Consider the following 17311-nt stretch of genomic DNA (forward strand, 5'->3'; position numbering starts at 1 on the left):
ACAGTGCTTTATTTATATCTTAATTATAGATGAGATTTTTCTCTTGCATTTGAGATACTTCAAGAGATATCAGCATTGTATCCTTTTATGATGAATACAATTGCACACACAATGAAATTTTACTGTGTGAGTGAATGAACCCTTGTCACATGGCAGGCCACCCCCGTGCCAAGAAGAGAGGGGAGGGCAGAGTTCCACACAACTCAGATCTCTGGCCATGGGCACTATTCTTGTTTCTTCCTCAGACTCCCTAGTAACCAGGGGATGAATCACATTACTGAAGGAATTTTCCTGTGACTATTGCTGAACCACCTATTTTCCAGGATAATCACCAGAAAAGCTACTCCATAAAGAGAAAAGACAGGATTTTCAACCATGTTGGCTCGGAACACTGAAATCAACTTATCCCTCTCCCCTTCCCCTACAGAGGAAAGCCGATTTCTCCTTCATCCATGTGGAACGGAGGCATTTCAGTCAGACACTTCCCCATTTAAACAAGGTCTCTTCTGGGAAGGATTAGCTTCTTTTGATTTCACTACAAAACCCCAGGTCCTGCACAGAAAAGGCACTGACAGATTAACAAATTTCACAGCCCGCAGTACATCCCCAGCTCAGCCTGCCCAACAGTGGGAGATCAAACACTAAGTTCCCCCCAAGCAAAACCATGAAGACAGTCCCCTTTACCTCTTAGTCAATAGGAAAACAAAAGGTGAGGGAGAACCTCAGAGGGCTCTACAAATTGGAGGAGTTGCTTGAGGAGTTTAGGGACCCTTGTGCCCTCACAAGACAGGAGATTAAAGGTAGTATGTCCAGAAACAGGAACATCGTGGGAAGAGGTTACATTAATTCAATTAGTGAATATGATTATAAAGTGGTTCAGTTGTGCACACATGAAAAAGCCTCATCTTTGACCAGTGGAAACAGCAGTGCTACATACAAAAAGTGAGTGCTTTTCAAGTATTTCTTAGCAGCAGGATCCTTTTGCCCAAGGAAGGTGTATTGAGAAACCCAATCTGTCGTGCAAAGGCGGGCAGAGGGGCTCTGTTTAAGGAGGTGCTCAGAAGCCTAGCGCCCCCATGCCCTGGGACAGCCTCCTCCATTTTTTGGTAGCTCCTGAGACAAGTTTCCCCGAGACCCAAAGTAAAACTACCAAAAACACCATTTCACATATAAAGGTGGGAAAGGGTGAAAGTATAGACTGGTCTTTTTTTTTCCTGAGGTGTTTATTATTTATTTTTTTCCATCCCTCTGAGATGTGTCCCTCTATTAAAAGTAAAATACTTAAAAATACTAAAAGCAAATACTTGAAAATTTAAACAAATAAATCCCTTGAAGTTGTGGAAAAATAAGCCCACCGAAGTCCTATGACCCCCATCTTGGTATTATTTAACTACTCAAACATAGGCATAAACAATTTTGTCTCTACAATGCTCCCCTTTAAAAGCCAAATCACTGAGTGCCAGCAAGCCTCCTTCAGGGGAAAGAGCTGATCCTCCATGCCCAGCTCTACCTGAACAATACTTTCTGAACATACTGCCTACAGGTCTTCTTCCACAGCATTCTTTGGTAGACTGGTAGGCAGGAAAAGGCAGAAGACCACCCTCTCTGATGCCCTGATATTGTTCTCAGGTATAGTCTGTGGGCTTAGACCCTGGAGGAGAAGCTGTTCTGTTGTTCTATAGGCTTTCTGCTTCTGAAAGGCCTTCAGAGACAGCTTTATTTCAATGAACAGAATGAAAAAAAAAAAAACAAAACACCTTTCCCTTTCTTTGCCTTAGGGGCAGATATTGATTGTGAAAGTACAAATCTTTTCTCATAAGGCCTTCTCTGATCTTCATTTCAATTTTCAAAAAACTCATACCTGCCCTTCCCTCCCCCTGCCCCGCCAAAAAAAAAACATGGAAAACTGACACTGGTTTCAGAAAATTATTCCAGATGGTTTCAATTTTTGTTTTAAATCACACACATAAATTAAAACAAACAAATGAGAATAAAAGAAAGCAGCCAAGTAATCAAAAATGACCAATGATGGAGGAAACAGGAGACAGAAATAACATTACAACCCCATAAAGCGGAAATGCAGGGAGCTGCAACTATCAAGGGGGAAACACAAAGTTATCCAGATTTAATTGAAGGAAACAGGAAACATTTACTTTTCCAGGAAAATTTTCAAACTTCTTTTCCTACAACTCCATTCCCTCCCACAACTGCACCTGTCCTTACATAAAGAGGTCTTTGTTCTTTTACTTCCTTAACTTCACCCTCCCCTCAGCAGAATGTACTTTCTCCATCACCTACTTGACTTGTGCACACAACCTCCTTTTAAAAAAGCTCACACTGGCCCTCCTCCCAGGGCAGGGTGAAAAGCTCTGTCTCCTCTGTCCAAGAGCAACACGTGCTTTCCACTAACACAGCTCTCATCAGACTACATTATAATTGTTTAGTTGCCTGCATTTCCCACTGGGCTTAATGTATTTTAATATATTTAAATGAATGAATATAAAAAGGGCACTGAAGAACATATTGGGTAATTCCTGGACAGCAGTTTTATAAAAACACAGAGACATTCGACATATGGTCATTTCTTATGCAGTGAGCAATTGCCAATTACCCTAAGTTGTCCTATATTGTTAGCTGCAGAAACAAGATTCCCTTGCTTGAAAAAGATAACTAACTACACTCCTTGTGAATAAGGATGGTGTCTTATCTTCTCAGTTCAGTTCATTTCAGCAAACAGTTATTGAATACTGGCCATTATGCTGAGTGCAGAAGAAACAATGATGAATAAGACACGATGCTATTCCTCTCAGAGCTTATAGATCTGGCTGTGAAGCTATAATACAAGTGGAGAGTCAGCACAGGAGCTCAGTCCAATCCTGGCTGAGGATGTTGGGGAAGTCTTTCCATATGAGGTACTACCTATCTTAAATTTTAAATGAGTCTGTCTGGTAAAGGGACATTCCAAGCAGAAAAAAAAAAAAAAAAAAAAAATATATATATATATATATATACACATATATACACACACACACACATATATGTATATATATACAATAAAGCTATATGAGGCAAAAAATGGCATGGTATGTACATGAAGACTAAACAGGTTTATATCTATTTAAGGTTAAAATAAAACAAGGAATATATATGGGAAGCCATGGTGGGAAAGGAATTTACACAAGACTGATGGGGTAGATAGGATTCAAATCAGAGAGGTCTTTGTAGGCAATGTAAAGGAAATTAGATTTCACCCTATAGGTGATGAGCGGCCACTGAAGGTGGTAATGTTAAATTTTTATTTGAAATAAATAACTCTGAAGCCAAGTGTTGTGAGTGGGATGGGGGCTACTGGAAGAAGCAAATCAGCAAGCTATGGTAATATTTCAGAAAATACATGATAAGGGTTTACAAATGACTTTAAATATCCAATTAATGATGCATTCTTCTTTTTCTCTCCTAATCCACCCTGGAGCATCAAAAATAACAAGGAAGAAAAATGCAAACCCTATACTCAGTGAAAATCTCACCCTGAAACACAATATATATGTGGGATACATACAATGCATACATATATTTTGTGTGCCAGGTGGTTCTGCATATAAGAAGAACCCACTCTCAGAAAAACTCTATTGAGTCAAATGATAGCCAAGAAGGATTCTTGTCAAACTGAAATAGAGCCCTATTCTAACACCAAAATGGACCTCCTCAAATAGTTCACTCAGGAAGAGCTTTTTATTACATTAAAAAATAAGTAATAGTTAAGAATATAAAGACAAAAGAAAACAGTACAAGAATCATTTAAAAAATTATCTGGTAGCACCTGTGGTTCAGTGGGTAGGGTGCTAGCTCCATATACAAAGAGTGGTGGGTTCGAACCTGGCCCCGGCCAAACTGCAAAACCAAAAAATTGCCGGGCATTGTGGCAGATGCCTGTAGTCCCAGGTACTCGGGAGGCTGAGGCAAGAGAATCACCTAAGCCCAGGAATTGGAGGTTTCTGTGAGCTGTGATGCCATAGCACTCTACCGAGGGCAAGAAAGTGAGACTCTGTCTCAATAAATAAATAAATAAATAAAAATAAAAAATTATCAAAATAAAAGAAGGAATGGCACAGAAAAAGCAAACAGCAGATACAGATCAAAATATGCTTTCATGCTTTCATGAAACAAATAAAAGTTGTGATTGCATTGCTATTATTACAATAACCCGTATGACGAAGTGATCACCTCTATAAGAAAAGAGCTTAAAGTAAAAATACAAGAGCTTACAGAAGACATGTTGAGATAAAATATTAAACTGGCAAAGCTCAGAAAAAATGTTGAACAAAAGAAGCAAAGAAAGGAAAAAGGAAGCCTGGACACTGATAAATACTCATTCAAAGATAATATGGATAATACTGTTTTATTTTGCTCAGTTTGCTCAGGGAATTCAAATAGATTACAGGTGGAAGGAAATGATGGTTCTCTTTCATCTTTCCTATCTATCATGTACATCCTAGATATCCTGGAGGAAGAGAGTCAAAACAATGAAACTGAAATTGTACATATACATATGTGCATATATATATGTACATAAATTCAAGTTATCAGTCACAGAAACATTAAAGAAATTGAAAATGAAGAGAAAATTAAATGTATTTAATGAAAGAGATTCATATCCCAGGGAAAAGAATTGACATAGTATGGCCAACCATAAAGCATACACTAAAATGTAACTGTATTCAAATATAAAAGAAAAAAAAGACTATAGGTATCCAAGTAAAAACCATCAACAACAAGAGCACCTAAAAGAGAAAAACCTGAGACTGGACTGACATGGTACCATTCAGGAAGTTAGTAAAGTAAAGTTCTTTTGCAAAGAGAACGATGCAAACATTTTATACCCTGAGAAATGATACTAAAGCATAAAAAGGGATAAACATACTTTCAACATTCAAGAATTAGCCTTTCTTGAAGATACTACTAAAGGACAAACTGCAGACAACCAAAAAATAAATGGGAAAATACAGTCAAAGTTCTGCTGGGACAGCTGAATACATCTACATGTAAAGCTTATCAAAATATGTGCAAGAATGCTGGTGCAGAGTGTACATACTCCATCAAGATATAGTTAGTGAAACTGGAGTTGACAAGAGGGGATAGGGTAAGAGGTCATAAACATACACTGATTTTTCTTTTTTTCAGCTTTATTCAGCAGTGCTTTATAATACTTAGGTTTAACAAAATTATATTTTAAATAGTAAAGCAAACATGAGGAAATAATATAGTTGCTGTAAATTGGGTGTTAGAAGAGTCAGAGAGAGGGGAGAAAATAGAAACATATAAAAATATACTAATTTTAAAGTTGCTCAATGATGAGAAATCAATATATGTTATCCAAAAATAGAAGATCCAGTACATTATAAAGTTATATTCATAAAGCTAAGCAGTTAGAACACTAATAAAAATACTCAGAATTATCAAAGAGATGCATAGGAAGGTAAAGGAAAGAGATTATTATGAGAGTTTTTCTCAAATAATCATAATTAAACATTGAACATACACTGTCGGAACCAAGACACAGCCATCATATCTCTCAATGCAAATGCCCAAACTTGCCGGTGAAAAGGAAAGGAGTGATTAGATACCTGTGGCCAACCATTTTGTATTTGTACCTATACGATGCATAGTTTTCCACCTGCAACCCACTGGCATTCTTGTACTTCATTTCAATCTTAGCTAATTGATAGCTGCAAAATAAATGGTAGCTATCTGTGTTTATTTGATAATTTATGAACTCTAATGTCTCGCTCATGTTTATTCTCCTTTTACATCATTTGAGCATGTTAATCCACTGCTTCCCACCTCGTTGAAGTAAAAATTAAAGTCCTTAGAATGCCTTTTGAGGCTCTATGCAATCTATCCCCCTCTACCGGGCCCTTATCTCTAAATTTTCTGTCTGGGTCTAATCTGCTGATTCCCACTTATCTCCCTGTACTCTGACTATTGGAGTGCCCTAAGGTCCAGTCTTTGGATTGTTTCTATTTTCTATCTACAGGCTGTCCCAAAAGTTACCCATGAAGTCATGCTACAAAGGGAAAATGGGTAATTGTAGCTAAATATATCTTTATTTACTAAATATTCATTATAAAAGTTTACAAAGAGGTGGACAATATGCAGAGAATATTTTTAAATATTTGATAAAATTTTGTAATTAATGTTTTGTAAATATTACAAAAAGCATATTTGGCTATAATTTCTCATTTTCTCTCTGAATGGTGTCTTTCTTCATGGGAAACTTTTGGGACACCCTGTACACTTGCCCCCTTGGTGACTTCAATTTTGTGATTTAAAAATACTATCACACTCCCGAACACAGCCACAAATCTCTAACTGCCCACATCGCACCTCCGTGCAGGGATCAAGGACCCAGGGCCCGACACCTCTGGCTCTAAGATCCCCTCTGGCAGTGTGGTCTCAGTGTGGTCTTCTACCAACCTCTCTCTCCTTGGTTCAGAACTCAGTGAGCCCTTCCCAGTTCATCCTAAATAAAACAGCAATATCTTCCCACCCCCAACATTTACCATCTTGATTTATTTTTATCCATAGCATTCATCAACATCTGATATATTTTTTAGGTAGATAAACAGATGATAGTGAAGGACAAATAGAAAGGAAATATTCACATAACACTGTTTCCAGACATGTTTTTGTGCTCTACAGATACCATTAATAACTGTAATCCTACCAGCAACCTATGAAGTAGGTATTACAATTATCTTCTTTTTATAGATGAGTCAGATGAGGCCCAGATCAAGGTCATACAGCTAAGTGTGGGAAGCCGCAATCTGAAGAACTTCCCACTCGGGGCTTCAAATCACATGTTCTTAACCATTTTACTTCATAGCTTTTCATATCTATGTATACAGGAATATATATGTCATATACATATTTTTTCTTAGTCTCCTACTAGAATTAAATACCACTAAGGCAGAAACTTTATTGTGTTCATTGTCTCAACCTCAGCACCTACAACAGGGAACCTCGTGTGTACCAAGCAATAAATTAAACTTCATTGAATAATGGAACCTCATATCTCTTTCAAACAAAACAAAAATTGATGCTGGTTAAAACAACTTCTGTTTGCTTCCAGTATAATAAAAAAAAAGAAATGTTTTAAGATAATCTCTTTTTAAACTCTTGACATCTCCTTGCAGAGTTCCAGAAAACTTCAAGTAACACAAGGAAAAATGAAAAAAACATATGAATATTTTTATTTCTAAGTCATGTTTCCCCAAAACAATTCTGTGATGTTTATCATTATATACAATATTATCATTAAGGGAAGAGCAGTAAGATGGTTAAATTCATAAATTGCCTCTGTGCTTATACTTTTTTTAAAAAAACAAAACTCAAGTAGAGAGAGTAATAATAGCCTTGAGTACTGGCCACAACAATGGCAATGGAATTAAAGGAAACACTAGAGAAATCATTGTAAGTGATATTAGCAGAGGCTGTGGATTCATCTAATTTGGCAACATACACTGACTTTCCTATTTTGAGTGACCTATAGGGTTTTGCTATCAATTTTGTCAGGGTCAAGTGTGACGTATTGATTGTTTTGCCAGCATCCACATTGGGATGCTGAGATGGTTATTAGACATCCAGGTTAGCAGTAAGTGGTGGAGGTCTCAGCTCACTGACTGGAGAGTTATCAAAACAGGGAGATGGTACTCAAAACCATGGGGCTGCTCAGGGAGAGAGCCTTGGCTGTAAGAGAAGTGAGCCACAGGAAGAAATCTGGGGAGCGCCAAGAGCAGTGACTAGAAGTATATATTTTGCAGTGTACGTGTTCAATAAATCCTGTGTAGGAAAATGAGAGTGCCATTGACCTGCCAAGACTTAGAAACACAATTCTGAGATTCTGGCTTCTAACCAAGCTGAGAAACAGACATTTTTTTAAACCATAAAAGTTTTCTCTTTCAAGACAGTTCTGAGTGGCTACCTACTTTTCCTGTATCTTACTAGGCCGCAAAAATCTATGCAACTAAGTTGTAGGAAGAAGAGACTGCTGCACCCTTAATCTACCAATATAACAAGTAGTTGCTGAGCACCCCTGACTTGCAAACACATTTTGTTAGGGCTGACGGGGGGGGGGAAATGTGCACATAAAATATTGTCTCTACTCTCAGGAAGTGTAAAATGCAATTTAAAAAGAAGACAAATCTATTGAGATTTAATAAGTAATGGCTCCTAATAACTTGTGTGATAGAGTACTGGTCAGGACTGTCCACCTGTGGCTGGCAGGCCACAAGGGAATTATTCAAGGCTTATCTGTTTTGCTTATCTGTGCTGGATATAGTGAAAGTACGCACGGACTTTATTTTTATTTATTTATTGCTTACCAGCTTTTCTTAGTGTTTGTGTATTTAATGTGCAGACCAAGACAACTCTCATTTTTCCAATGTACATCAGAGAATAAAAAGGTTGGACACCCCTGAAAAGGTGCAAGAGTTCAGAGGAGGGTGAGTAACCCTGAGGTTGGAAGTTCATAGAAGGTCTGCTAGAGGAGATAGAATCGATCTGGGCTGAAAGACCAGGGGTCAAGAGGAGAAGGTCATTCAGGTACGCAGGTCTGTGCAAACTCAAGGAGGTTTCAGAGTTCAATTTTCCTGTGCAAAGTGGTTGGCAAAACAACTGAGAATAGAAGGGTAGAAAGGCAGAGTGGGGGAAATCAAAGTTGCAGTTCAGTGTCAAGTGTGAGTTGTCAGGTGCACACCCTGTCAGCCTTTTCCTTCTCCTCATTTTTGCTTTATTTTGGACTTCCTTTCAGTATACAGCAAAGGTCACAAAACTCAAAACCCCAGAGAAGACTTCCCTTGACTACCTAAAAATGTGAGTCCCACCTAGTTTTCTCCTAAGAGTTGGTTTTGGAGATAAGGGATTTGGGACTTGGACATGTTAGGAGGTAGTCAGCACTGGAAAGGAAGGAAAAATCTAATGATTTCTAGGCTTTTCCAGAAAGGAAATTCCAGAGATGCTTAACTTATTGGTAATTCTCATTGCCAAGTTAGAGAAAGCACTTCAGACTGAAATAGAATGTGGCTTGGATAAATTACTCAGACCCCACCCAAGACCTAGTCATTTAAAGACAGCTCTGGTGTCAGCAATGGCAATCCACCTGAAGGATTCGGGGGCCACTAAAGTCTTCTGTACAGGATGCTTATCCATCATATCTTCCCCTTTCAGCAGATGTCTGGGCTATCCCCAAGGGACTGGGTCCCCAAAGCAAAGGAGAGCAGCATCCCTGCTGCACATCTTTACAACCTTGGGAGAGCTGTCCTCATTTTCCAAACAGGCAGCCCACTTCACTTAGGAGTTCTCCTTATGTTAGCTGCACTTTCTGTACTTACCTGAATGAAGATGTATTCATCCTGGACAACCAGAGAACTGATGTCAATGGAACGGGCAAAGGGCCCACTGCGAGTTGTCTCTGCACATTCCTGGATCCTGCAGGTGAGGTAGTGAGCATCTGAAACAGGAAGGCAGAGTGAGGCTTAGACACAGGGGAAAGGGTGAGGGAGCTTTTGGCAGCACACAAGGCTCTACTTTGTGGGCAATCAATGAAGGCATTTGAAACAACTGAGATTTCATAGTTTTGTACACAAAATTTATGATAATTATAAAAAAATAATTATATCTATTTAGGTAAGAAAAAGAGTTAATTTTATATCATACTGGCAAAAGAGTAAATTGGCACAGTTTATGGAAGAGCAAATCTGAAATATCTATCCCAAGTTTAAATGTACATGTCTTGCACCAGAAATTCTAATTCAAGGGATGTGTTCTAGAGAAAGGCTCATATACTATTTTCACAAAGCCCCAAGAGCAAAGATGTTCATTGTGGCATTGTTGATAGCAGTGAAAAATTAAAAACAGGTTAAATGTCCATGAATTAGGGAACTTTAAATAAACTAAGATGCATACATGTGACAGAGTACTCTGCTGCTACCTAAAAGAATTAGGTAGAGACATCTGCATCAACATGGTAATTTCTCCAAGACGCACTGTCCCACAACCTTTTAAAAATCATTTAGCATCATGTATAGTATGAGATTCCATTTGTTTTAATAAAAACTTGTCTTTATAAATAGATAGGTTTGTGTCATAACTGCATAGAAAAAAATGTTAAAAGATACATAGAAAAGTGAGCTACGATCACTTTGGGGAAAGAAATGGACGCAGACCTAGAATTGGAGTGAGGCCTTTCTTTTTTACGTTATATACACCCTTATTATTTGACAACAAGAACCCATTAACTTATTACTTATACAAAATTTGCAAAACTTGTATAATTACTTATGAAATCTTCTAAAGATATCAATAGCCGAATGTTTTTCTCTCTCCTTAACCCCCAAAATTTATGGCAGCAGCTGTCCCCCAATGGGAAATCTTTGGCTGTAAAAGGAATTCTGACTGTGCCTACAGAATCCAAGGAAAGATAGTCTTTTCCATTTTTGCCCCTTAAAAAAACTACAGGTGAGTCTCCATGAAGAAACTATTGCATAATTTGCTTTAAAAGATGGTTATTATTCTTTTAATGGAATTTAAAAATAACTGGTCAAAGTGGAAAGTAGGGATCACTTTAAAATTAAAAGTGAAGACATTTTTATTACCTAAAACCACACATTTTATTAGATATATCTATCTATGCAATGATTACCTCATATATATACAAGGGGTCAGAGACTAAAGGGCAGAGGTAATAGAAGAGATAAAATAAAGGACAACGTTTATAACAATTGAGTTTAGAATAAAGGCTTTTTTTTTTTTTTTTTTTTGCAGTTTTCTTATTTGGCCAGGGACGGGTTTGACCTGCCACTCCAGCATATGGGGCTGGTGCCCTACTCCTTTGAGCCACGGGCGCCACCCAAGATTAAAGGTATTTTAAATTATCTTTATTCACCTTTTAAAATGGATTGATGGATTAGATAAGTATTTCTTGTGAACACACTATGCTACATGTTGGGTATTAACAATACAGCAAAGAATGAGACAGAGATTGTTAATTCTAGAAGAATCTGCTGGCTAGGAAGGGGCTTATTCACCTTACATGTACCATTACCCACATTAACTTATAAAATGTATGCTAATTTAACAAGGAAACGTATTTTGATGGGAAATGATTCATTCTGTGCCCTGCACTCCTACTTCTCGAATGTCCGTATTTGAGTGATGTCCACTTGCTTTGATAACTGTAATCTAATTATGTTTAATATCGAATTCCTTCTATCAGCAACCTGATCATCTGCCAAGCAGCGAAGCCCCTAAACTTTTCTTTCTTCTGCAACTCATAAAATCCAGTCAGTTACTAATCCTTAAGTGAGGAGAATCTCTTCTCTTCTTTCCACTGACCATGCCACTTGCCTGGGACCCTTCCTTGTCATCTATTCCTGCTGCACGAATTTCACAACTAGGGTCCATGGGGATGATGGACTGGAAACAGGACAGATCTGAGACAAGGAGCCAGGGCCATCTCTAAAACCTAAGTTAACACTTCCCTGCATCAAAACCACCAGCAGCACAAAGTGCCCTCGGCAGAGCCTAAATATCTTTCTATGGCAGAACAGAAGGTCTTTTACAACTATTCCAATACACTCAAATGCCCAACTAGCCACACAAGTCATACGCAGGAGTAAAATGAGCTGGAGCAAGATGGTAAATGGAGGCAGGCCCAAGGTCTGAAGGTTGAGAATCACAGAGAAGCAGTGGGGCCCATAGTCAAAGGGCAAACTCTCGCCCCTTTCAAGGGGGGACTGCTTCTCAGTTCAGTTCAGCAAACACATGCAGGGATAAGACATTCTGAGTTTCTATGGAGGGCCCAATGCCCCTATTTTTTTTAATGTAAAAACTTCCTGAGTTTTTAAGATTGACAACTAAGTTAAATTTAAAATATTATGCAGGCCAAACACCTTGAGGCCAAACAAAACAAGCCTGCATTCTACATCAGAGCCACTCCTTACCTCTGCTCTATAATTTGGCCACAGCCTACCTTGGCAGGAAAGGAACAGACCTTCTCATCCCCATTCCCTGACCCTGTAGAGAGACCAGCTTGCCCAGCACTCTCTAAGTTCCGCCTGCCTGCCCCTTCCTCTCTGTCTTTGTTCACAGAGGAAGCTGAGAGTGGCCTGGTTTTCCACTTCTGGCTGAGAGAAGAGAGGAAGGAAGGCAGTGAGCCCAGACTGGGCTCTGGAGCATGCTGCCTGCCACCAGGGATGCTCTTGGGCCCGCACTGTCTTAGTAATGTGCTCCTAGAATAAAGCACCAACACACAGTGCAAAGCTTCAGTAAATACATGCAAAGAAACCAGGTGTTGACATGACAACCTGCTTCCTTCCTACCAGCCAGTGTCACAGAAAGCTCCCTGCCCTGGTAATCAAAGGTGCTCATGGCGGGATTCCTACTTATCCCCACACACTGGCTCATTTTCCCTGACCATTTACTATTCACTCTCTCATTTGGGCAATTTGAAAAAAAAAAAATAAAAAGAATAAAGTGTATTCAAGGCCACCTCAAACAAAATCAAAACCCACCTAAACCTTGGCCAGTGGCAGGGGAGATGTTGTGCCAAACTCATTCCACTTCTTGGCTCTCTCCCTTCTTGCCACTGCCCAGCACAGAAAGAGAAGTCCAATTTAACAAGAAGGCAGCACTAAAATCAGTTTTTGAGAATCACTTAAAATTTGAGGGCCTTGCAGTCTTTAGCTGGACTCATGTATTGCAAGTCTCAGTGCTTTTTGAAAAAAAAAACATAACGATATGGTGAGTGATACAGTGCTCTCTGCCGAGTAAGAACTCCACGTACGGAGCACAGGGACATTAAACTATCAGGCCATCAGGCAGGTCTGGCAGCCAAGCAGAAGTGTCTGAGGGTCATGGGGGAACTGTGGATGTCAAGGGCAGGCAGGGCACGCCATTCAGGTCAAACCTCACATTTGCAAATGGTCTTAGATTTGAACTGTGTATGTTACTTCCAAATGAGGCTGAATATAGTAGTGGAGATTCTATGATGAAACTCACAGAGATATTTATCATACAAATTGAAATCCCAAAGTAAGATCCTAACAATTCTGGTGTTTTTACTTGCTTTTTTTTTTTGGAGACAAAGTCTCACTCTGTGCCCTGGGTAGAGTGCTGTGTCATCCTAGCTCATAGCAACCTCAAACTCTTGGGCTCCGGTGATCCCCTTGCCTCAGCCTCCCGAGTAGCCAAGACTAAAGGCACTCATCATTTATTTGCTTTTTAATAACTCTAGATGCCAGCTGAAACGGCAGTGGTACAGATCTCCTGAGCACACTGTGGTGAATGAGAGCAAGGACTCAGAAGCTACTAGAAAGTGCTGGATTTATAATACGTGTGGATGGGTCTTGTCCAAGGAACAACATAAGAGCACAGCTTTCCATCTGTGAAATGCTGACAACTTGGTGTGTGCCTCTGAGGAATGGCATCAGGATTAAATAAGATTATGCAAGAAAAAATGCTCAGCACATTGTGGATACATTTTACAAGATCAATCAATGTCAGCTATGTTTTAATTATGAAGAGAGAGGGAAAGAGATTTAACTCTCTCATACATTTATAGTAGGTAACATTCTGTTTTATTATGGAGAATCAAAAGATTGTCATGTTGTAGGTCTTATAGCAAAGTCATATTCTGAATTTATCACTGTTTACTTTCCTGAAGTGCTACAGGTGTTCAGATGAGGACGAAAGTGTATCTGAGCTAGAAAAACCAAGGAGGGCTTCCAGGAGGAGGCAGCCCTTGAGTTTAGCCTGAATGGGAAGTGTGCTACATGAGAAAGAGATTCTTGAAAAAGGGAGTGAAAACTGTATGTGGACTTTCACGCCGGCAAACCACACTACACAATAACATGTGACTGGATTGCCTCTGATTGATCCTTATCCTTAAACTTCTATCTTCCACCCTTCCCTTCAAAAACATCCTCCAATGAAAAACTAGAAATACTAGATGGTATGGAAATTTCATTTGGATATCCTTGTGGAAAAACCAAAGAGTTTGTTCCCTAAATGGTTAATCCTCATGATTAACATGTTTCTAGGTGTGAAATGCTTTCCTAATGTATTTCTCATTATTCCACTTACAAAAACGAAAAGTTAAAGACCTTGTTCCCTTCATCATGACTAAAGGATTCTGCCTGGTAACTCTGGAAATATCTGGCCCTATATAAGACCAGCTCTATTGCTGGCAGGACCTTTAGGAACAGAGGGAATATCTCTCAAATGGAGCAAGCCTCCATGCTTTCCTACCCTGCAGAAGCTGGACCAAGGACCTCATATGGTGAGAAGGGCTGCCTCACATAGAATGGCTCATTCATTTCTAAATGGGTCAAGGTATATATAGAAGCTGCAGGTTTAAGACACTCCCTTGGGTTCTAGGAAGCAGAGAATATATGATAGGTTCTTGCCCTCAGAAGATTGCAAGTCCAATGGAAGCCTTGGTACTGCTAGTTGAACTGAATTTTTCCAACAACCCAAGGAGTTATAATTATTATCATCCCCCATTGGACAGATGAGGAAGTTTAGACACAGATGATTAGTAATTTGGGAGAGACAGGACTTCACAACTGAATGTGCCTTGGGGTCCACGCAGTACAGAGGATGCTTAGAGAACTGGGGGATATGGACAGAAAAACTAAAACAATCTGACACCCTTAGCCTTCTGTTATTACTAAGGGGCTGCATTTCCACAAGGAATTCGTAAGGCTCAGGGTGGTGGCCTCTGACTTGCTCCTTTCAGCAAGGTAAATATCTCATCTACATCAAAAAATTTCAACATGAAGTCCAGTTTGGGGTTCTTCCAAATCTTTACAAAAGGACTCCCTTCTTCCTGGCAGGAATACAATCTTACCCATCTCTTTCTCTCTTCAGGCTGACTGTTCAAAGCCTCCATAATGCTAGTGGAACTGAATCGGGTTACATTAAATTGTTATTCTCAATTATATGGTGTCTTGTGGTTATATTTTGCCTTTGCCTCCTGTCACCTCAGAAGAAAATAAAAAAAAAAATTTGTTTCATTCAACTCCCATCCATTCGGGTAATACATCTATTGTGAGAAATTGAAAAAGTGAATTAAAATCATGAACAAAAGCAAATTCAGCGCTTTAGGCCTTCTCTCACAGGAATACCCAGGAGCTGTTTACCTTAAATAAAATTCACTCTCAAATGAAAAGAAGTAAAAACAAGCAGATTCAAGGTAACTCTGAAAAGTCATTTAGCTTCCATATGCCTCCTTTCTCTTGACTAGAGAGTAGACATAGTGCAAACAAAGGAGGTGATATTGTTACAAATGCCCAATACGCGCACAGCAAGCGCAACATAACAGGTACGGAAGACCAACATGATCAACAAACAAAAGAAACAGCTTCCATTCTGTCTACTGAACTTAGGAATACAGAGCTTTTGGGAAACATCTGCTTCCCCGCTAAGAGATTTCCAGCATTCCCCGCCTTCTTATCTGCACAGGAGGCTATCTATCTAGAGGCCACAGACGGGGAGAAATCATGAGTGACGTTGAATAGCTTAGCAATCCTGACACCATTCAGGGTTCTTCCCTCTTCACTTGCCAAATAAATTGACTCTGAATATGCTGACTACATGATGATGATGACAATGACGATGATGACAGTGATGGCAAGAGTATCCTCACTTCGTGTTGGGTAGTATTCTAGGAACTATATGCACTCACTGATTCAATTCTTCCAACAACCTAAAGAGTTAAAATTATCATCCCCTATGTGACAGATGAGGAAATTTAGACACAGATGATTAAGTAATTTGGGTAAGTTCCACAGCTCTAGGAAGTGACAGAGCTAGAATTTGAACCCAGGTGAGTTGACAGATTTAAACCAGTATGTATTTGAAACATGAAAGGAAAATCAGGCTGAGAATTAGACCATAATCCACATTCTGGCCCAGTGCCTGTCTCTGGCTGCCTATGTGATCTTGGACAAGTTGTTATTTATGTGTGTGTGCGCATGCGCCTATGAAATGTGAGAATGTGTACAGTTTGGAAATCTCTTATATGTTCTCAGTATGTATATGTCCCGATACAATGTGGGTTTCAGTGTGCCAGCTTTAGCTGGACAGAAGGCAAGCAGAATGCAGTCCCATTGCCTTCACCCTGCTATGGCCTCATCTTGACTTCTGAGTTTGTAAAGAGCTGCTAGAGCTCTGAGATAATACAATTCAAAAATCAACGAACTAATCAATAATTCAAGATCCTTTACGTATCTAGGGCACTGATTTTCTACCAGTGTGCCATGGCACAATGATGTGGGGTCCATGAGAGGATCTTAGGCATGCTGCGAAAATTTTTAAAGATCATTAATTAAATTATTTTCAAAAAAAGTTCAAAGCACAGTAAGTATATATATTTTCTACCTTTCTATTTAATCAGTATAATTTAAGTGTACCATGAAAGTTTAACTATAGGTTCAAGTATGCCATAAGATAAAAATGGTAGAAAAACATTGGTCTAGAGCAGTGGTTCTCAACTTGTGGGTCGCAACCCCTTTGTAACAATGAAAATACATTGCGGCATTAGGAAGGTTGAGAACCACTGGTCTAGAGCCTACGGTTTAGTCTGAAGAGCTAATCGTTTCACCTTACATGCCAAGCCCACTTTGATTACTTATGCCTGCCTGGAATGTTCCATTAAGAAGTATTAGACTTCATCTTGACATAGGAGAAAGTGTAGTAATTGATTAACAAAGGTTGGTAATAACACAAGGACAAGGAATGGTGGCATATTGGGTTTTAATTCTAGAAATTTCCAGAATGTCCAGGGTCACTTATCACTGTGTCCCTAATGGGCATCCATCTCAAGCTAAATGGGAGTATGCTTGAGAGTTTTAGTGAATAGGAGCTCACTGCTTCCCTCAGCAGCCCGTCACATTCAGGGCACTCTTGATTGCTACTCTTATTCACTGAACTGAAATAAATCTTGCCAATTTTACTCTACAATAAGATCTTCATTAGCAAACCAATGAAAAAATCAATTATAAAAATGCTTCTTATATTTGTCAGTACTGTTAAAGTACTAGAAGAAGGATCACAAAAAGACTAAGATATTTGTCCAAGGTCAAAGAGCTTCTTAACAACAGTTAATTCTCCAACTCAGTTCTTAAGTCACAAAGTTAATGCTCTTTCTTTTGATACTTAATTGCTCTTAAATGAAAGATGAGTGTGTGTGTGTCTGTCTGTCCTGTCTGTGGCTGAGTAACTAGGTATGTAAGAGAGAGACAGAAAACACACA

General features: G+C 39.1%; 1 protein-coding gene across 1 annotated transcript in view; it reads right to left on the reverse strand.

Annotated features, from left to right (window-relative positions):
- Positions 1-17311, reverse strand: part of SORCS3 (sortilin related VPS10 domain containing receptor 3) — a 599222-nt gene that overhangs the window by 139222 nt on the left and 442689 nt on the right. Inside the window, exon 7 of the mRNA XM_003787189.1 lies at positions 9390-9508. Coding sequence (XP_003787237.1) covers positions 9390-9508 — 119 coding nt within the window. The remainder of the gene's footprint in view (positions 1-9389; positions 9509-17311) is intronic.

This window comes from Otolemur garnettii, unplaced genomic scaffold (assembly GCF_000181295.1).
Source record: "Otolemur garnettii isolate 467f Iridium unplaced genomic scaffold, OtoGar3 scaffold00021, whole genome shotgun sequence".
NCBI lineage: Eukaryota > Metazoa > Chordata > Mammalia > Primates > Galagidae > Otolemur > Otolemur garnettii.